The sequence below is a fragment of the Notolepis coatsorum genome (assembly GCF_963971535.1).
Source record: "Notolepis coatsorum genome assembly, chromosome: 10".
Lineage (NCBI taxonomy): Eukaryota > Metazoa > Chordata > Actinopteri > Aulopiformes > Paralepididae > Notolepis > Notolepis coatsorum.
Genome location: NC_140174.1, coordinates 12,565,272 through 12,588,085, shown reverse-complemented (window position 1 = coordinate 12,588,085; position 22,814 = coordinate 12,565,272). Strand labels below are relative to the sequence as shown.

Sequence of the window (22,814 nt, the reverse complement as noted above, 5' to 3'; positions counted from 1 at the left end):
TGGCCACTGATGTTTCTGGTCGCACCAATCGTGTGACGGCAAGTTCTTTCGCCGGTTAAGCTAAGGCACTCTTTCGAAGTTGGTTACGGTTAGAGTTTGTCTTAGAGAATGGCGATAGAACACCAGCCCTGATTCCAAACTCTAACCTTAACCAACTTCGAAAGAGTCGCCTAAGCTTAACCAGGGGCGTCCATTTGGTATGGCAAGGTATGGCACTCGCCATACCTTGGCAAATAAAAATGTAAAAAAAAAAATAAAATAAAAAAAAAATTTACAATTTTTTATGTTGATTTAGAATTCGAATGTCAACATTATGAACGAAGCTTCGAACTATTCGGTACAGCCCTAGCATGTTTTGATATTGTCAATTATCTCACTTTTACTAGGTGACTTTTACTGTGACTAACTGAAATATGCAAAAAAAAAAAGGAAAATGGACATAGGGACGTTTTTTTTATCAAAGCCAAGGGCAGCAGAGACAAGTGATACAGGGACACAGGTAAGGTCTGGCTTAGTGATTATACTAGTGCAGTTCAGCATTCAGTAACCCATACTTTTTGTGAATGTGTTTTTGATACTACATTCTGTTGAACACACACCTCAAAACCGTACCTAAGGAAAATTGGCTCAATTGCAAGAAAAGTAATAGACAGTTATGATATTACATTCTGCATAATTCGTATACAAAATATTGTGGTTCCCTGCTTTAGTCTGTTGACACATTTCTATACTAAAAATGCTTGTGTAGTCCTGTGTCATACCTAAATGTCATATAACTGAATTGTATAGAAACAACTCACCAAAAGTGACTATTGCACAACTGATTTGACAAAAAAAAATCTACCAAGGGGGGAAACCCCCCCTTCACCCCCCCCCCCGCCCCCCCCCCCCCTCCTCGCCATACCTTGCCTTTTACTGAAAGGACGCCACTGAGCTTCACCAGTGATAAACTAGGCGTTAGGTAGTTTGCTGCTGGTCGAGGCGGAAATGGGCGCGTCACGTGATTGGGCGCACATGTCACATGACCAGAAACGTCAGTGGCCAATCAGATCGCACCAGAAACGGCAGTGGCCAATCAGATTCGCAAAACGCGAACGCGGAAGCATAAATGCGTTAGGAAACGAATACACGCATACATTTGTATATTGCATTTGTATATTAAAAAAATAATGATATATTCTTTTGCTGTTTTTTTTTCTTTTGTCTGATTGATTGAATTGATTGATTGATTGAAAATTGTATTAACAGATTGCAGAATGGGTACAATACAGTACAGCTCAATACACACAATTGTTAAGGGGATGCAGACCAGAGAAAGACTTTCGTCTTGTTTTTTACATCAGGGTCCCCCATTTTCAATTCATCATAACATATATGGCACACACGACATACAGATAGACAGTACTGCTACATCTATACATTTATGACATACCAGATTTGCAAATACATCATATGAATTGAATTGAAACTCATTGAATTGTCAATGAGTTTATGTCAGAAAAACACACACATATATATATATATATATATATATATATATATATATATATATATATATATATATATATATATATATATATATATATATATTAGGGCTGTCAAAATTAATGCTTTAACTCTGGAGATAAATTTAAATTTATTAAAGCATTAAAATAAATTAATCTAGATTAATCTATGGAGTGAAAAATCTTCAATTATAGCGCCGCTGATATAAGAAAGAGGTCTAGCTCAGTCAATGTTGATGGTTTTGTTGAACATTTGTAATAATTAATTTAGGACCTGCTCAGAGGTCATCAATCGGCACACATGCGATGCATGCATGCAATTCGTATCTGCGATTAACCCATCCCGTCGTCCTTCCCCCCCAAGGGCAGCCGGGAGCAGACAGGCGTCAACGTGAGCCACACCAGGGGACCAATCAAAGTGCTCCTGTCCGTCTTCGTCAAGGACGCCACAGCGTTAGAGATCTATTGTTGTGCATGTTTTTCCATTGGGTTTATCTTATCAGGGGGGAAACCCTTGCGAGCACGGGGAGAACATGCAAACTCCACACAGAAAGGCCTGGGAGATACCCCACCTGAGTACCTGGCATCATGGAAACCTGGTCCCCAAGCGGGAATCGAACCTGGCCTGGACCTTCTTGCTGTGAGGCGACAGTGTTAACCACTACACCACCGTGCCGCTGTATTTCACAGGAGAGAAACTGTATTCAAAGAAAGCTATTAAAATAGTCTTTGAATCTAAATATACTTTCTTTGTGTTGATTTTACATTAATTCCATGATTTTACTCAAGTAAATATCTGTTACAAGCTTCGGTCTTATGTAGAAAAATGCTATTTTTTATCTAGATTAATCTAGATTAATTACAGAAAATTGTGAGATTAATTAGTAAAAAAAATAATGTAATCAATTGACAGCACTAATATATAATATATAAATTGAACTGTTTATTGGAATGAAAAAGTATTGTACCGTGGAGTAATAGCCACCGGAAATAGAATGTCGTCACTTCCTGTAGCTTCTGCTACAGCTATGCCGTTACGAGTTCTGTAGCTGCCCGTGAAGGTTTGTGATATTTGTCAGAAAATACAGGGTTATTAACTTAATGCATGTACAGATCGACTTATTATATAACCATTTACGTTAAGCACGCATTTTTAGTGCCACTATATGAAATTGGCCAGCCTGTAATTCAACGCAACAATTCTGGAGCGATGTTTAGCTAGCAGCAGAATTAGCAGAGCTAGTTTAGCTTAGCATGCGGGCTAACGTTAAGCTCCAGATACCGAATGAAAGGTGATCGTTAGCTTCACTTGCCACATATATCGCCCCATCAAATGATCTCACCCCCAAAATCCAGCAGCAAATAACCACATATCGGCAAGAAGAAAATAGCATTTTGAGCCACCCAGAGAGCCTCTATTGATCAAAGTTGATTATTAGCCGAGGTTGCTTGGGTATAACTGTCACGATCAAACGAATAGATTCTCTGCAGGATCTCTCCACGGACGTTAAATGGGGGGACCCTGATGTAAACAAGACGAAAGTCTTTCTCTGGTCTGCGTCCCCTTAACAATTGTGTGTATTGAGCTGTACTGTATTGTACCAATTCTGCAATCTGTTAATAAAGTTTTCAATCAATCAATCAGACTTAACTCAATCATGTTAAACTGCCGTTGTTGCTCTTTTCATTGCAGAAGTAATGATGTCGAGTGCCGGGGGCGGGAAGCGGCCCTCAGGTGGGGGGGACAGCCCCCCTGGTCCACCTGAGAAGAAGGGCAAGAAGGAAGAGAACAAGACCACCACCACCCTGATCGAGCCCATACGCATCGGAGGAGTGTCCTCCACGGTTAGTTCCTCCAAGATACTCTGCCTGGATCTTCTCTCCAAGTCAACTTCAGTGGCACAACCACAGTTGTGCTCTCTTTTATCCCCCTACCTACTCTTACTAGTTATACTGCTGGCCAGTATGACTTACTACCATAGTGCCTTTACACCTGTATCACTGTACAATATTATTAATACTACAACTCTGTACATACAGCGGATTAGCACTGTTACTCAGCAGTACTCATTTATATATTTTATACCCAGTTTAATCACCTGTACATTGTATATTACTATTGCACACTTTACTGTTACATTCACACTCTGGTTTGATGCCAAACTAGTTATTTCCGTCCCCCGTCCTGTGTGTTTCCTGCAGGAGGAGATGGACATGAAGGTGATCCAGTTCAAGAACAAGAAGCTGTGCGAGAGGATGGAGCAGCGGCAGACGATGGAGGACGAGCTGCGGGAGAAGATCGAGAAGCTGGAGAAGAGACAGGCCACCGACGACACCACGCTGCTGATAGTCAACCGCTACTGGACCCAGGTACTGCTGATGGGCAACCGATAGTCGACCGACGATAGTTGTGGAGCCTGATGGCCGCTGGTACAATGGACTGGCCAAGGCGGCTAGTGTTGTGTCGGGGGGGGGGGGGGGGGGGGACTGAACGGGCTTCTCGTCTTGACCAGCTCATCGTAGAGGGGGTGGGAGGGATTCTCCAGGATAGCAGCCAGCTTCCTTCTCATCCTCCTCTCCGCCACCACCTCTAGTCTGACCAGCTCGACTCTCACCACGGAGCAAGCCTTGCTCACCAGCTTGTTCAGTTTGTTGGTGTCCCTTGAGTAACTTAATGTAGCGCCCCCCCCACCCCCCAGCATACCATTACCACAGCATAGAAGAGGGTGCTGGCTACTACAGGCTGGTAGAACGACTGCAGCAGTCTATTGCACACATTGAAGGACCGAAGTCTCCTCAGGAAGAACAGCCTGCTCTGTCTCTTCCTGAAGTGGGCTTCTGTGTTGTCCGACCAGTCAAATTTATTGTTTAGGTGTACTCCAAGGAACTTGTATGTCTCCAACATCTCCAACTCATCCCCTCGGATGGTGATGGGAATTGGGGGGGGGGGGGCTCTTCTTGCCTCTCCGGAAGTCCACCACCCATTCTTGGTCTTGCTGATGTTGAGTTGGAGGTTTTTGCTGTCGCTCCCTCCACCCCACAAAGCTCTCCACCAGGGCTCTATACTCGTCCTGTGCCTGTTGAGGTCTTGGTATTCAGTTTATAACATCCTGTAGGAAGAATTGCACAATCTTGAGTTAACACAGGCTGTACAAACAATACATTCAATAAATGCATTGTCCAAATATTATGCTGCTGGCCAGTATGACTTACTAACATAGTGTCTTTATACCTGTATCACTGTGTACATATTAATACTACAACTCTGTACATGCATCTGATTAGCACTAGTACTCAGTAGTACACTACACATTTATATATTTTATACCCAGTTTAATCACCTGTACATTGTCTATTCCTATTGCACTTTACTGTTACATTTGCACTCTGGTTGGATGCCAAACCTCTGTTTGTTGTACTTGTGCTGTATGATGACCATACGTTTTAATGTAATGTAATGTAATCTAATCCTCCTCTTCTGGTCTCTAATTTACAGTTGGATGAGAATGTTCACATCCTGCGTCAACGCATTGAGCCTAAAGATGCTCCAAAACCTGCCTCGTCCCACGCCCTCCTCCCTGACCCCACCCCGATGGAGCAGGACAGGATGCTGTCGCCTCCGCCAGTGCCTGGCGCGCCTCCTCCGCTCCCAGAGGAGGAGCAGTCGGGTCAGCAGCAGCCACGTCCTCCTGGCGGCCTGGAAGAAACGCCAACACCCAAAGAGCCTCCACACGTGTCGGCAACAGGTAAAACACTCACAGAGAGCCTCCACACACATCAGCACCAGGTAAAACACTCGCAGAGAGCCTCCACACACATCAGCACCAGGTAAAACACTCACAGAGAGCCTCCACACACATCAGCACCAGGTAAAACACTCACAGAGAGCCTCCACACACAACAGCACCAGGTAAAACACACACAGAGAGCCTCCACACACATCAGCACCAGGTAAAACACTCACAGAGAGCCTCCACACACATCAGCACCAGGTAAAACACTCACAGAGAGCCTTCACACACATCAGCACCAGGTAAAACACACACAGAGAGCCTCCACACACATCAGCACCAGGTAAAACACACACAGAGAGCCTCCACACACATCAGCACCAGGTAAAACACACACAGAGAGCCTCCACACACATCAGCACCAGGTAAAACACACACAGAGAGCCTCCACACACATCAGCACCAGGTAAAACACACACAGAGAGCCTCCACACACATCAGCACCAGGTAAAACACTCGCAGAGAGCCTCCACACACATCAGCACCAGGTAAAACACACACAGAGAGCCTCCACACACATCAGCACCAGGTAAAACACACACAGAGAGCCTCCACACACATCAGCACCAGGTAAAACACTCACAGAGAGCCTTCACACACATCAGCACCAGGTAAAACACTCACAGAGAGCCTTCACACACATCAGCACCAGGTAAAACACTCGCAGAGAGCCTCCACACACATCAGCACCAGGTAAAACACTCACAGAGAGCCTTCACACACATCAGCACCAGGTAAAACACTCACAGAGAGCCTTCACACACATCAGCACCAGGTAAAACACTCGCAGAGAGCCTCCACACACATCAGCACCAGGTAAAACACACACAGAGAGCCTCCACACACATCAGCACCAGGTAAAACACACACAGAGAGCCTCCACTCTTAACCCCTAATTGCTCCTGATGAGCAGGTTGGCACCTAGCATGGTTGCCTCTTCTGTCGGTGAATGGGTAAAATGTGAGGAACAAATTGTAAAGCGCTTTGGATAAAATCGCTATATAAATGCACCATTTACATCTCTGGCAGCTAAGGGTAAGTGGTATTGTCATCAAACCGTGTCGATCTTGAGTGTTACACTCTTGAGTGCATAGTAGTACAGACATATTGGCATGATGGGTAGTAGTATGAGTATAGTAGTAAGGTACCTAATAGTACAGACGGTAAGAAGATCTAGTTACTTTGAAGACGTGTGTCTTTCTCAGAGTGACTGGATTAATCCGTCTTGTTCTTGGAAGAGGTAGTTAGCGGCTGGCCACCCGTAGCTCGTCTGTTTTTAGCCCGGCTGCTAGGTGCCAGCGCTGCCACGAGTAACGTACCCGGACTGGCGGCTAGGTGCCAGCACTGCCACGAGTAACGTACCCGGACTGGCGGCTAGGTGCCAGCGCTGCCACGAGTAACATACCCGGACTGGCGGCTAGGTGCCAGCGCTGCCACAAGTAACGTACCCGGACTGGCGGCTAGGTGCCAGCGCTGCCACAAGTAACGTACCCGGACTGGCGGCTAGGTGCCAGCGCTGCCACAAGTAACGTACCCGGACTGGCGGCTAGGTGCCAGCGCTGCCACAAGTAACGTACCCGGACTGGCGGCTAGGTGCCAGCGCTGCCACAAGTAACGTACCCGGACTGGCGGCTAGCACGTCTGACTAAGAGACCCGTGAGGTTCCCCACAGGTTGTTAACACTTTCACTACCACACTACCAAAATGGTTAACCCTTTCACTGCGAGAATACAGAAGGTTAACCCTTTCACTGCCACGCGACAAAGGCTTAACCCTTTCACAACCACACTACAGAAGGTTAACCCTTCCTGGTAGTGAAAGGGTTAAGGGTATTTGTGGAGAGTGTTGAGGAGTAGCAGCATCTATCCTGTAATACGATAAGAACTTCTTGGGCGTGAACTCGCAAACCTCTCGTGAACCTCTACGCTGAGCACAAATTACACAAGATTCTTCGTGTTAAAGATTTAGCGGTTTATAGTTTTATTACTTGTTAAATGTGTTCGTTCTTAATTTCTTTTTCTTTTTCTAGGCTCTATTAAACCAGCACTGTAAGTTACTGTAACCTTTTCATGAACAAATCTTTTGTATACTTATTTGGCTAACGCTAACTCATGGAGACACTTGCTGTCTTTTACTATTATGTACTTTGCAACTATGTCTATACTACTATTTTACTATGTTTATACTACCGACTACTATGTACTATGCTACTATGCCTATACTACTACCTACTATGCTAATATGTCTACACACTACTATGCACTCAGTTCAAGTTCGACACTGTTTGATGAACAATATCACTGACCCTTAGCTGCCAGTTGTTCCCTTCCTGCTGACCTGTTGTACACAACTTGTAAGTCGCTTTGGATAAAAGCGTTCAGCTAAATGACTAAATGTAAACATGAGGATGTCACACTTTCAACCAGTCGTGCTGCCTCTGTTCTGTCTGTTCTATTAATACCTCCACGTTCTGTCCTTTATTTAATTTTTTCATATTTTTATTAGAAGTTAGGCACAATATCAGTGTCAGTTCACATCTGTATGTAGATCTCTAGCTTATTCAGGTGCCCAGCTGCCCCGCTTCCCACTCCGCCCCTCAGATTGTCCTCGCCTCCAAAATATTCACTGGCCTCTCATTGAAAATTAATTACCGCTCCCCGTGTGAAACGGCTGTTACATTTTTCAAACAGTCCAAGGTATTGAATAGCCCACTCTCACTGCCAAAAATAAACCCAGCGGAGTTGCGGAGTTATGCCTGTCGAGCACACCCTTCTCATTGATCTGGTGAGTCAATCGCACATTGTGTGAGCTGATGTGCAAATAACATATGCGAGAGGACTTTTACAAGGCTAAATAAAGAGCAAATGTATTGACAACTCTTGTTATATAATATATGCCTCTTTATTTATATATATGTAGCAGGCTTACAAACATGGCAAAACAAATGTGAGAGCGCGCTGTCCCTGGTGCTAGAGGGGGTACTCAGCTGTCCCTGGTGCTAGAGGGGGTACTCGGCTGTCCCTGGTGCTAGAGGGGGTACTCGGCTGTCCCTGGTGCTAGAGGGGGTACTCGGCTGTCCCTGGTGCTAGAGGGGGTACTCGGCTGGTCCTGGTGCTAGAGGGGGTACTCGGCTGGTCCTGGTGCTAGAGGGGGTACTCGGCTGGTCCTGGTGCTAGAGGGGGTACGGGACTTTAAAACGTTTGGGAACCACTGGTCTATAGATAGGAGACCATCGTATATCCTAGCTATTTGTGTTCTTTGGAATGGGTCATACTGGAGGAACCTCTCCCATATTTGAGTTGGAGGTAGCTGGGGAAAGTTTGAAAATAGTGATTGAACACAAATGTCTGACTTGGAAATACCGGAAGAGATGGGAGGTGGGGAGATTAAATGTAGCTGACAGATCGGCAAAACTACAGACGATATCATCGTGCCAGATTGAAAAACCTGATTCCGAGAGTGACGGTTTAAATAGGTGGTGGTTCCTCAATAACGGACTTGAGGTGGATGGAAGGGTACATTTAAAGTGACTTCTGAATTGGTACCAGATCTTTTGAGAGTGGAATGAACCACCGGGTTCCGTGTAAAGCCAGAGGGGTTGGTTGGCAATAGTGAAGGTAAGTAGAGCTGGCAGTGAAGATGGAAGTACAGGATTTTGATTCAAACTCACACCAAAGTGGAATTGCTGATGCATACCATACCAGTTAGGGGTGGGAATCACCAGAGGCCTCACGATACGATACTATCACACGATACTTGAGTCACGATACGATAGTATTGCGATACTAAATATATTGCGATATGCTGAGTATTGCGATATTAATATTGCGATTTATTACCTTTTTTCAACTACAAAGTAAAACTTTGTCAACATGTTTTATCTAATCAAATAAAGTTCAGTCTGTTCATCTCACTTCAATAATTTTTTATTTAAATTCTTTCTATTTCTAATTTCTCTGTTTTTCTCCCCGTCCCAATTTAGTCGTTGTGCCAATTCCCCCCCTCCCCTACCTGGCTGCTGTATGCATGTTCTCCTACGAGTCGGTACAAGGGCGTCCCGAGTCGATCGTACGCTTTCTCCGATACGTGCGGCGACAGCCAGTGACGTCTTTTTCACTTGGCAGCGAGGACTCTCATTTGGTGAAGTGTAACGCGTGGGAGGGCACGCTATCTCCACCAAGTCCTGCCCCCGCTGAGCAAGCGCCGAGACCTGACCTGTAGGCGTCGCTGTCCACAACGCCAGATTCCCACCCACCAGCTTCCCACCCCCTAATACTGCCAATTGTATTAGTATGAACGACCAGCCAAGCTGGTAGCAACGCCGAGAGCTGGGCTCGAACCCAGCATCTCCTGCGTTGGTGACGAGCGCAATCTCCGCTACGCCACCTGACCGCCCACTTCAATCATTTTTATTGCACAACATGGCATTTTCTCAAGCAGACAGATGTCAACACTGTAATCCGTGTTGCATGTACCTGACAAACTGAACTGTTTGTATTACAGTCATATTCCAACTTAACTGAATGCACACGTGTGTGAGGACTACTGTACTATTACAGGTATTGAAATGAACAATGCAACTTCCTTATACAAAAAAAATAAAAATACAAAAAACTTTTTTTTTAAATATATATTAAATAAACAAATAAATAATTAAATATCGATACTTGGCGTCCCTGTATCGATACAGTATCGCCACGCAAAGTATCGTGATACTACTACGTATAGATATTTCCCCCCACCACTGATACCAGTAGGACATCTTATGAATATGTGCAGCTCAATTATACCATTGAAAATATGGTAAGGACAACCCTCCACTTAACTTGCACCTTTGAGGTACAGATGTACGGACCCTGGGTGCTTGACCACTCCAAAGGAAAGCCAGAGATTGTTTGATAAATATTTTTGAAGAATCTTTTGGTCCGAAAAATGGGAAGACATTGAAATAGAAATAAAAACGTTCATTTTAATCGCGTTGATTCTTCCAAATTAATGATGAGGGTAAAACGTTCCCGTCTCTGAAGGTCAGCTTTAAGATTAGATACTAAGGGGGAGACATTGGCAGAAAAAATAGATGAGATAGTTGTGGTTACATTTATCCCTAGATATTTAAAGCCAGAACAGAAGGACTCATTTTAAAGGGAATATCAGATTGTGTCAATTTTAGTCCTGACTGATCGATAGGATAACATTTGCTCTTGGAGATATTCACTTTGTAGCCTGAAAATGAGCCAAATCATTTAAGGGAGGCTAGAATAAGAAGGAATCGATGTGCTTGGGTCGGAGACATGCAACAATATATCAAAGTGACCATTTAAATTCCATTCTGACCTCGTTATCCCGTTATATGTCGGGGAAGACCTCTGGTATATTGATAATGGCTCGATTGCGTGCAGACAGCGGACAGCCTTGACGATTACCACGCGACAATGAGAAGACATTTTATTGTATGACGTTGGTGCGAATACTAGCTTGTGGTGAAGTATAAAGAAGGCGTATCCATGAAATAAAAACGTTTCCTAGTCCAAATCTGCCCAACACCTCAAAACAAATAGTTAAACTCCACGTCCTTTCTCTCTGTGTCAGTGGTGGAGCTCATGCAGCTCTACAAACACGCACACACACACAATAGGGCTGCTCGATTATTATATAATCATGATTTCTTTTATTGATATTGACATCACGATTATTAAAGACGATTACTCACTGATTTGAGAACATCACACGATGACGACAGAATTAGTTTGACCATGCCTTCTTGACCAAAGGCTTCTACAAGTTACCAAAGATGTTTCAAAATAACTGGAGAAACGTGTCGTGGTTCCCCCCTCCCTCTCTGAAACTACTGTTAGAGGGTGGGGGGCAGCTGTGAAGGAAGGGTGCGCTGCGTTTACAACAAGACAAAAACGAGATGCGTCACAATAGTCGTTTTATTTTCTCGATTAATCTTGTTTTCATGATCGTGGGAAGACGACATCATAATTGAAATCGAAACTTGATTAATCGCCCAGACCACACACAGACAGACACACACACACACACAGTGATTGGGGGAGATAACGTGTGTTACTCCAGGGAGGCTGTTTTTCCCAAACGACTGCAGGATTCCAGCCAGAGAGTTTGGAAGAATAAATGGGACTTGGTTTCAAAGCCACATTCCGCAGCTCTGGTGTGGGAACATATTTGGGTTTGAGCTGAATGAGAGAGAGGAGGAGAGCCCGTTAACGTGGAGGAGAGCCGCTCCTCCTCCTCCATCATCATCATCCTTCAGTGGCTTCTCCCTCTGCTCCCCTCCTTCTGCTCTTCAAAATAATCCACTGTAGACTGTTGTAGACTGTGGTGTAGACCGTGGTGTAGACCAGGGGTTCTCGAGCTTTTTTATACCGCGACCCCATTTTATTTAGGATTGTTTTTGGGGACCCCAAATTTCAACATGGAAATGAACGCGTAATTTCAACATGGAATTAAGGAATATCAAAATAAAAGCACACGTTGTTGAACTCGATCATGTATATTTATTAGAAAAATGTATTACAGCACTGTTATCAATACACATTTATAAAACAAGGCATATTTAGCCAGAATTTGTTGCCAGAACATTAAAAAAAAAAAAAAAAATTACTTGCCGATGCATGGCCCCACTGTCACCTACCCACGACCCCAATTTGGGTCGCAACCCGTAGTTTGAGAACCACTGGTGTAGACCATGGTGTAGACTGTGGTGTGTAGACTGCTGTAGACTGCTGTATATATCCTCGACTGAGGATAACTCTTTTCTTAGACTACAAAGTTACCAGTTGCCTTCCAGTCGGAGAGGAACATTATTACATTAAATGGGGAATGGTGCATTTATAGAGCTTTTTATCCAAAGCGCTTTACAACTCATTCACTCACACATTCACACACAGACTGTGGAGGCGATCATGCAAGGTGCCAACCTGCATCGTGTCAAAGTGTCCTTGAGCGAGACACTTAATCCCTAATTGCTCCCGATGAGCAGGTTGGCACCTCGCATGGTCGCCGTCGGTGTGTGAACGTGTGAGTGAATGTGAGGCACAAGTTGTAAAGCGCTTTGGATACAAATAAAAGCTGTTAATATAATAAATGCAGTCCATTTACCATCCCGTCAGGGAGGCACAGAACATTATTAAATTAGTACAGTAGCATAGGGCTGGGCGATATGACCAAAAACGTTATCGCGATAAAATTATAAAATTATTTTCATATAATTCGATATCGATAATTATCGTCGATATAATGTCCGTCAAGTTTAATTAACTTCTTATGCTGCTGCGAATGTCTCAAGTCGAGTTGATGTCGTCATCAGTCTGCGCACGTTAGCCGACAAGCGGAGTATCTCATGACAATAAATATGACACTAAAATACTCTCTTCCGCCACAATATATTGAAACGACGTCCACTGTATATCCCACACTACCATAAACGTGGCCTCAGAATTCAAAACACACACATACTCGGCACGTAAATATATAAAACAGTGCCGTGCAAGCTAGTTATCCTAGCCAGCCTGTTGGTTCTAAGCGGAGTATTCCATGACAATGTGCTAAATATGACACTAAAATACTCTCTTCCGCCACAATATATTGAAACGACGTCCACTGTATATCCCACACTACCATAAACGTGGCCTCAGAATTCAAAACACACACATACTCGGCACGTAAATATATAAAACAATGCCGTGCAAGCTAATTAGCCTAGCAAGCCTTGTTGTTGAGTGAGTCCTACCTCCTTCCGGGTCTCGGCCATCTCCTTCACTGATTGGTTGTTAGCTGTTGTGCGTAAGCACGTCATCACGTAACGCTGGTTGTTGTTAGCGAGTGTGCTGAGCCGAGGCTGAACGGAGCCAAGCTTGGAAAATCGATATATCGAAACTTTGCGACCACGTTTCATGTTTATTTCGAGGAAATAATTTATCGCGATAGTTATCGTTATCGTTTTATCGCCCAGCCCTACAGTAGCATGTAGATATATGCCTGGCATGTTGGATGAACGATACCCCAATATGTCAAAATATTATTTTTTTTAAATAAATTACATGACTGCATCTTTGTTTTAATGAACCATTTGATTTCACGCCCACACTCACAAGTGCTGCTATGTCAGATATGAACTTCCTTTGGAGCTAAATGAAGTATGATGCTCACATTATAATTATGAGTGGCATACAAGGGTTTTACAATAACAATTATTTCATTTATTGCGATTATTTCCGGGACAATATATCGTCCAGACAAAATTAGTTATCAGTAGGGATGTTCGATATAGGCTTTTTTACCGATATCCGATATACCGATATTGTCCAACTCTTAATTCCCCCCCCCCCAAAACATTATGCATACTTTTCACAATAAATAAAATAAGAATTTGTTCTTACTTGCTTGCCTGGGTAAATAGAGGTTAAATAAATGTAAAAAAATATATATATATATATTTTTTGAAAACCGCTACAGATATTTTCCGATATTACATTTTAATGCCAATATCGGCCGATAATATCGGACATCCCTAGTTATCAGCACTTCTGATGAGGCATTTCAGGAAATATAATTGCGGTGCGACTATCTGATAGTGCAGTGGCCCCCCCACAAATAAACCTATTGGAAACCTATGGGAAACTAGACGTGGGATGTAAAATGTGCTGTATTCTCTCATTGGTGCTGATCAGGAAGAGTTCGTTGACGTTTTAATCGGCTCAAAATGCAAAGAAATCTCTCAGCTGGAACTGAAACTAGTTGAATTTCAGGGCTTTTCTCCAGGATTTACAAACACAATGCTGCTGAGTTGGTAGGAGGTGGTTTGATCGTTTGGAGGCAAAAAGATTTGCAATAAAGAAGCCGTTTACTGTAATTTCCTGCAATTTATAACATAATTTCGATAAAATATCAAACACAAGGGTACGTTCCGAACAAGTTATTTAAGTAAAGTGTGTATAAATTACATGCTTTTGTAGGGATTCATACAGAAGCTGGTGAAGTATAAACAGGTTGTCATAAACGGGTTGTTATAAATGGGTGATTATAAACAGGTGATTATAAACAGGTTATTAGAAACGGGTTATTATTAATGGTTTATTAGAAACAGGTTATTATTAATGGGTTATTAGAAACAGGTTATTATTAATGGGTTATTAGAAAACAGGTTATTATTAATGGTTTATTAGAAAACAGGTCTTATTAAGATCTTATCTCTTACCTTGTTTTTATCTCCATGGTAACCTGATCTCCCGCCCCCTGCAGGTGCCTCGCCCCCTCCGGCCAGCGACAACACCAAGGCCTTCCTGGCCACGCTGGACCACAGCAGCGAGGAGGAGCTCAGCCTGCAGCTGCAGGACCGCATGCTGTTCAGCAAGGAGGCCGTGGCGCGCATGGTGTGTGTGTTCGACCGGCTGCACGGACACATCCAGCACCTCTGCAGCCAGGTGCAGGCAGCAGGTAACCATGGAGACGCACGCTTCTCACTTCAAACCTTTATTTAACACATTGGGGCGCCAGAGGTCGCTGTGGGCGTATGGCCGTGTGTGCCAGCGCTGTAATGAACGGGGGGTACATGCCGGCGTTTGCAGTGCTAAAACTATATTATAGCTATGGATCTAATAATATAGTCGATTGTCATTGAGTTTCTTCCGGTCAACATGCAAAAAAACAGATCATTCTTTCATCAATACATTCCCGTTTTATACCGTGGTGAATATGAGTATAGTTTTAGAGTAATTCTGTGTAATCCCAGGAAACGCTGCTAAACAGCGTTTTTTTTATTTCATTTCATTAGGAAGCGTGCCATTCCTCGGTTGGATCAACAATCGATCTGAAATAAACGCTAGATTATCGGTATTATGTTTCATCATGCATGCATGAAATGGTGGGGGTGTGGGGGGGTTTAATGCTTCGATCTTCACCAACGGCATACGTTGTGGAGTAACGTTACAGGACACACGGATCACAGTAAAGGCATGCTCGGATCAACGCAAGATTGATAACATATAGCACTTACCTTGACTAGGATGTACTGCAAAAAGAATAATCCAATTATCTGATCGCCATTCCAAGTATTGATCTCGATCGTGTTGCCAAGATAATCCACGAAAATACATGAATCCACGGTGCTTGATTCTCCCCAATCCATGTGTTATAAAGGTTGCTACTGCCCGAGTAGGAAAACCCGGACTGGATTTGTTAGATCAACATACAGGCTGAGCCAGAGAGAATCCAATGATGTGCAATAGCGGCCGCAAGGCGTTAGGCGGCGGTATTGGACGTTTGCGATCTCAGACCCATTCAGGACAGCCTGCACAGGCCGCCCCAATGAATTATCAATGGCAATAGCTAATAAAAGAAATAACGATTCAGAAGCTGGTTAATCAGTGATTGGCACTCAACCGTCGGGCGCCAGAAACGTGTTTATCCGTGAACGGCACTGAAAGTGTTAAACTCCCTCGTTTACGGTCACGCTTGTTTTTCTCGGCTCCTCAACCATAGTAGATTTGTAAACATAATACACAACGTATATTCTTATACAAACTATAAACTAACTATAAACTAAACTATAAACTAGATATAATACACAACATATATTCTATATACAAACTATAACTATAGCTATAAATATAAACTAACTATAAACTAGATTAGCTATAAATAAACTATAAACTAGACATAATACACAACGTATATTCTTTCTATACAAACTATAACTTTAAACTATGACTATAAATATAAACTAACTATAAACTAGATGAGCTATAAATAAACTAAACGATAAATTAGACTTAATACAGAACGTATAGTCTTTCTATACAAACTATAACTATAAACTGACTATAAATATAAACTAACTATAAACTAGATTAGCTATAAATAAACTAAACTAGAAACTAGACATAATACACAACGTATATTATTTCTATACAAACTATAACTATAAACTATGACTATAAATATAAACTATAACTATAAACTAGATTAGCTATAAATAAACTATAAACTAGACATAAAACACAATGTATATTCTTCCTATACAAACTATAAACTATGACTATAAATATAAACTACTATAACTAGCTATAATATATGCTAAACTTGATTAGCTATAAATAAACGAGACATAATACACAATGTATTTTCTATTACAAACTATACAATACAAGGTAGGTATATGTTTTTTTTACAAGGTAAAAAAAACAGCGGATAAATAAAATGTATTCTACTGTGTGTGTGTGTGTGTGTGTAAAATAAGTGTGCTTGTGTGATGTTTAAGTCACTTAAGAGTCTGGCCGTCAGTAGTCTGTTTGCCCCGGTGGAAGTAGCTGTTCAGTGTCCTCTTGGATGTGGACCTGAGACTGTGGTACCGTCTGCCAGACGGCATGAGCTCAAACTGTTTGTGGTTTGGGTGGCTGGGGTCTTGCAGGATTCTGTGTGCCTTGCTGACGCACCGCTCTGAATTTATGGTCTTCTATGGTGGGTAGCTTGCACCCGCTGATTTTTTCGGCAGTCTGTACTACTCTCTCCAGTTGTTCGGCAGTTGTTCTGGTTGGCGTTTCCAAACCATGCGGTAGTGCATACAAAGATTAGCCAAATAAATATAATAAAATATATATATGTGTATGTATGTACAGTATATATAAAATGTAATGACCAGTATCATATATTTGCAAAGGTAATGAGCAATAGAGTTTACAGAATGAGACTAAACAAACGACACCCAAGCTTGACATGGAGCAGGCCAAAGTTAGATGTGATCTTGTCTGGCAGCTCTTATCAGGCCAGTATGTAACGGAGTGCAGGTTTCTGTTTTGCATTTGAATGGCTCCTTCTCTGCAGCAGGTTCCAGCGCGTACAGAACATGCATAAAAACTGACTTTTTCAAACCTTTTACAGTATTTAGACTCTAAAGGCAACTGAGACGCCGGTTCTTCACACATATCCGTGCCATGTTCTCCCACACCGCCTCACTGGAGACGGGAGAGGAAGGTGACATTCGCTTGAGTGTTCCGTTCAGCTCGCTGCGTCTGTGTGTTCATTTAATTTCATTATACATTATACATTTCAAACCTTTATTTAAACCTGAAAGGCAATTGAGGTTTCCCTCATTTACAGTCACGCACGTCGAGTGTACAAATGAGAGTTAAGCATATATATAAAATCACACAGCATATACAATCATAACAATAAAACAACAAGACGAGGCAAAGAGCAAGGATAACAATCAATTAAAACACGTACAACTTGATTATGGAGATCAAGGTTTTAAACTCTGCAACAGAGGGGAGAATCTCAAGCTTTAAGGACTGTTGGAGTTCATTCCATGAGCTAGAGGCATCATAGCAAAATGCAGATTTACCCTGTTCTGAGCAAAATCAGGGGACCTTAATGACACACACAATCATATATACGTGCGCAAATAAACTGGAAGGGAGAATGATGAGACCATAGTTGAGTCGTCAGCATAAAGGGATTCCGCTGCGTTATAGGAAGATAAGTGTCAGAAGTAATAATAATAATAAACTTTATTTGTATAGCACCTTTCATACAAGAAACGCAGCTCAAAGCGCTTCACAGCAGCAAAAAAAAGACATAAAGGCATAAAATGAGCAAAACAGACAAAGTCAAGGTGAGACATGGAACACCATGTCACAGTTCCCCACATTAGGATCCAACATCCCAACAGACCCTGTTCACGGCTTGATCATCACACATAAAACAGACCATTTTAAAACGATAAAAGGGTAGCAGAACCATGCAATAAAAGGGTTAGTCAAATAGAATAGACGGAGTAAAAGGTTCCGACCCGTTGTCTCGCTATCGTCATCCCGCTAGGACAACCCCAATAATATCTGGAGTCAAATTATGCAATTGTGCAGTTCTGAATTACAAAACCTGCCCATTTACAATCTGTAATAAAAGAGTAGAATAGACAATCAAGCAGCGGAGTGTATTAAAAGGCTACGGTGAAGAGGTCTTTAGCTTATTTCTTTTTTTATATATTTAGAGATCTAACCTCCCTAATGTCCATAGGTTAGGGGTTCCATATGACAGGAGTAGTGTTGGTCTCCTGGTGTCAAACAACTTCATTGAGAACGTTGGCACTGCGGCCCGTGGTCAGCTCACCATTCCTGGCTCAAAGCGGAGTCGCTGGCAGCGGCCTGCGAGGTTGGAGCGATGCGGAACACATGGCAGATTTATAGCTGCAGGGTGAGAGAATTGTGAAATCTGTCCATTGGGCCAAGGCATTAACACAATGCTACAATCTGACCATTAGGCCAAGGCATTAACACAATGCTACAATCTGACCATTAGGCCAAGGCATTAACACAATGCTACATTCTGTCCATTGGGCCAAGGCATTAACACAATGCTACATTCTGTCCATTGGGCCAAGGCATTAACACAATGCTACAATCTGTCCATTGGGCCAAGGCATTAACACAATGCTACAATCTGTCCATTGGGCCAAGGCATTAACACAATGCTACAATCTGTCCATTGGGCCAAGGCATTAACACAATGCTACAATCTGACCATTATGCCAAGGCATTAACACAATGCTACAATCTGACCATTAGGCCAAGGCATTAACACAATGCTACAATCTGTCCATTGGGCCAAGGCATTAACACAATGCTACATTCTGTCCATTGGGCCAAGGCATTAACACAATGCTACATTCTGTCCATTAGGCCAAAGCATTAACACAATGCTACAATCTGTCCATTGGGCCAAGGCATTAACACAATGCTACATTCTGTCCATTGGGCCAAGGCATTAACACAATGCTACAATCTGTCCATTAGGGCAAGGCATTAACACAATGCTACAATCTGTCCATTAGGCCAAGGCATTAGCACAATGCTACAATCTGTCCATTATGACTACATTAACACAATGCTACAATCTGTCCATTAGGCATTAAGGGCTGTTAGTGGTATTTCTTTTGTTAAAGTGTTATGTGTTAAAGTTAAATAGCTCTACATTCTGACAGCCATCACTGATATATAGTGTCTGGCCAGTAACATGGGTCTCCCAGTCCCTCCTGCTCTGCTGTAAACAGAACATACATTTTCTGGTATCACGTTCCCACTTTATCCAAATATTTTTACTTATTTCAAGAGGTCTTGCCAAGCCTAATTTGCTTACTGCACTGGCAGATTATTGTACATATAAGGAACATAATTGCTTAAAACTAGTTTTTTATTTCTTATTTTTGCAGTGTGGAGTTCTCTGTCCTGATTGGATAAAGTGGGAACAGGATACCAGAACATGTATTCTGTTTACTGCAGAGTGGAGGGACTGGGAGACCCATGTTACTGACCAAACACTCTATATCAGTGATGGCTGTCAGAGTGTAAAGCTATTATTTTAACATGTAGACCACTTCTTTTAACATGTAGCGCACTTATTTTAACAAAGGAAAAATACCACTTACAGCATCTTTAACACAATGCTACAATCTGAAAGTGAATTAAAAAACATGACCATATAATAAGAAAGCGAAGAAGGCGAAAGCTCGACTGGAGAGGAGCTCAGATGACCAGTCCAGACCAGCAGCAGTATGTTTGACTGGAGAGGAGCTCAGAGGACCAGTCCAGACCAGCAGCAGTATGTTTGACTGGAGAGGAGCTCAGAGGACCAGTCCAGACCAGCAACAGTATGTTTGACTGGAGAGGAGCTCAGAGGACCAGTCCAGACCAGCAACAGTATGTTTGACTGGAGAGGAGCTCTGAGGACCAGTCCAGACCAGCAGCAGTGTGTTTGACTGGAGAGGAGCTCTGAGGACCAGTCCAGACCAGCAACAGTATGTTTGACTGGAGAGGAGCTCAGAGGACCAGTCCAGACCAGCAACAGTATGTTTGACTGGAGAGGAGCTCAGAGGACCAGTCCAGACCAGCAGCAGTGTGTTTGACTGGAGAGGAGCTCAGAGGACCAGTCCAGACCAGCAGCAGTATGTTTGACTGGAGAGGAGCTCAGATGACCAGTCCAGATCAGCAACAGTATGTTTGACTGGAGAGGAGCTCAGAGGACCAGTCCAGACCAGCAGCAGTATGTTTGACTGGAGAGGAGCTCGGAGGACCAGTCCAGATCAGCAACAGTATGTTTGACTGGAGAGGAGCTCAGAGGACCAGTCCAGACCAGCAGCAGTATGTTTGACTGGAGAGGAGCTCGGAGGACCAGTCCAGACCAGCAACAGTATGTTTGACTGGAGAGGAGCTCAGATGACCAGACCAGACCAGCAACAGTATGTTTGACTGGAGAGGAGCTCAGAGGACCAGTCCAGACCAGCAGCAGTATGTTTGACTGGAGAGGAGCTCAGAGGACCAGTCCAGACCAGCAGCAGTGTGTTTGACTGGAGAGGAGCTCAGAGGACCAGTCCAGACCAGCAACAGTATGTTTGACTGGAGAGGAGCTCAGAGGACCAGTCCAGACCAGCAGCAGTATGTTTGACTGGAGAGGAGCTCAGAGGACCAGTCCAGACCAGCAGCAGTGTGTTTGACTGGAGAGGAGCTCAGAGGACCAGTCCAGACCAGCAGCAGTATGTTTGTGTGATGCGCTAAATAAGGCTGCAGCTACATTGATCCGTCAATGAACAGATGGAAGAGCTACGGAAGGTATTACTGTCCTTTGGTTTATTTTTTAATTAGAACATAACATCAACTCTGTCCAACAAATGGATGCTAATCTTTGAAAATGTATTAACAACAGACGTAGACGGACAGACACAGCGGATCAATGTAGCCGCATAACGTTAAATATCAACGTAAGCGTTAGGGGTGGGACGATACATCGATCCAGATCGATACATCGATGTAATTATCAACAATCGAATCGGATCGATGCGATGTAATAAGATCGATTCATATCGATACTCTTATTTTGAAAATCCTGTGGCGAGTCTCATATCCGCCCAAGAACAACAGCAGTAGCTCCGTGTGTGTAGATGTTACAGCATTCTCCCTTTCTGTGTGTGTGTGCGCGCGTCTTTGGAAAGACCAGATGAGGTCAGAGGAGTTTGATGTTTAAATGTTATTTAAACATAAACAATATAATACATAATAAATGTAGGCCTATACATGATCATGCAACATCAACAAATTGTTGTAGGAACGGTTTGGGAGAGGGAGGTTGTGAGTTTTGAGTTCCAAAAAATGTAGCTTAAAGTTTAAAGCTCAATATATAAAAACGTGGCACTTTACAGTGAACAGGAGGTCTATTTGTATTAAAAACAATAGATTGATTTTCCTTTAAATGTCTGGAAGAGCTCAAAAATACAAATGTCAAATGATATTTTCATTACCTTTTTTTTGTTGATCTAAATGTTACTGATTGTGTTAAATGGGCATATGATATCATCTCATATCGATCGCAGGCACCTGAATCTAATCGTATCGTATTGTATCGTGAGAGACTTTGTGATATCGGCAAATATCGTATCGTTGTCCAAAGAATCGATATCGTATCGTATCATGATGAAACTGGTGATTCCCACCCCTAGTAAGCGTAACGATATCCAGCGTCATTTTGTAAAATGTCCGGTGTCCAGGCCTCATCCGCTACCTGCTATTTATTTGACCACCGTCTGGGTCAGATAGGGGAGGATGGTGCACCAGGTGGCCCACCTGGCCTGCAGCGCACTGGGGGGGAAACCCTGCGTCGAGTCGGGGGCTGCGAGGGGAACGTTGCGGCCGCATCGCGTTGTTGTTTATCCCTCATTTTACACAACGCTTGACAGCTGTTTATACGCGGCATATTGGGTTTCACATGTGAATGTTGACGCGTCGGTGCCGGTGTACAGCAGGGGCTTTGAGAGACGCCTGTCAGTTAACCTTGCTGTTTGAATCTCTCCCTCCGCCTCGCCAGCGTGTGACGACGACGACAGCCGGGCAGACATCGTTAGTCTGAACCGGACGCTGCTGGAGGAGAACGGTCGGCTGCAGGACATGGCCTCCTTCCTGCAGGGCAGACACCACAAGATGTCCATGGAGGTAGGATGGGCCTCAGCGGTGGGCGCCGTGCCTCCACATGCTTTATAGATCGCTGTGAGAATGACTGAGAGAGGGACGGAGAGAGAGCAAATGAGAAACAAAAACGAACCTTCTTACCTTCTGTACCATTATGTAGATTACTACTATACTTATACTACTACCTATCATGCTAATATTTCTATGCTACTATACTTATACTACTACCTATCATGCTAATATTTCTATACTACTATGCTACTATACTTATACTACTACCTATCATGCTAGTATGTCTATACTACTATGCTACTATACTTATACCACTACCTATCATGCTAATATTTCTATACTACTATGCTACTATACTTGTACTACTACCTATCATGCTAGTATGTCTATACTACTATGCACTCAAGTTCAACACTATTTGACGAACAATGCCACTGACCCTTAGCTGCCAGTAGAGGTAGAGCGGTAATCGGAAGGTTCCCGGTTCGATTCCCGCTCCTCCCGGACAGCGCGTCGGGAGTGTCCTTGAC

At 43.2% G+C, this 22,814-nt stretch overlaps 1 protein-coding gene across 1 annotated transcript in view; it reads left to right on the top strand.

Moving 5' to 3' along the window:
* Window positions 1-2,529: 2,529 nt before the first annotated feature.
* The window catches only part of rnf40 (ring finger protein 40), a 58,322-nt gene continuing 38,037 nt past the window's right edge, over window positions 2,530-22,814 (top strand). The window contains exons 1-6 of the mRNA XM_084322449.1: window positions 2,530-2,566; window positions 3,199-3,350; window positions 3,708-3,875; window positions 5,002-5,251; window positions 14,561-14,755; window positions 22,172-22,296. Coding sequence (XP_084178575.1) covers window positions 3,204-3,350; window positions 3,708-3,875; window positions 5,002-5,251; window positions 14,561-14,755; window positions 22,172-22,296 — 885 coding nt within the window. The 5' untranslated portion in view covers window positions 2,530-2,566; window positions 3,199-3,203. The remainder of the gene's footprint in view (window positions 2,567-3,198; window positions 3,351-3,707; window positions 3,876-5,001; window positions 5,252-14,560; window positions 14,756-22,171; window positions 22,297-22,814) is intronic.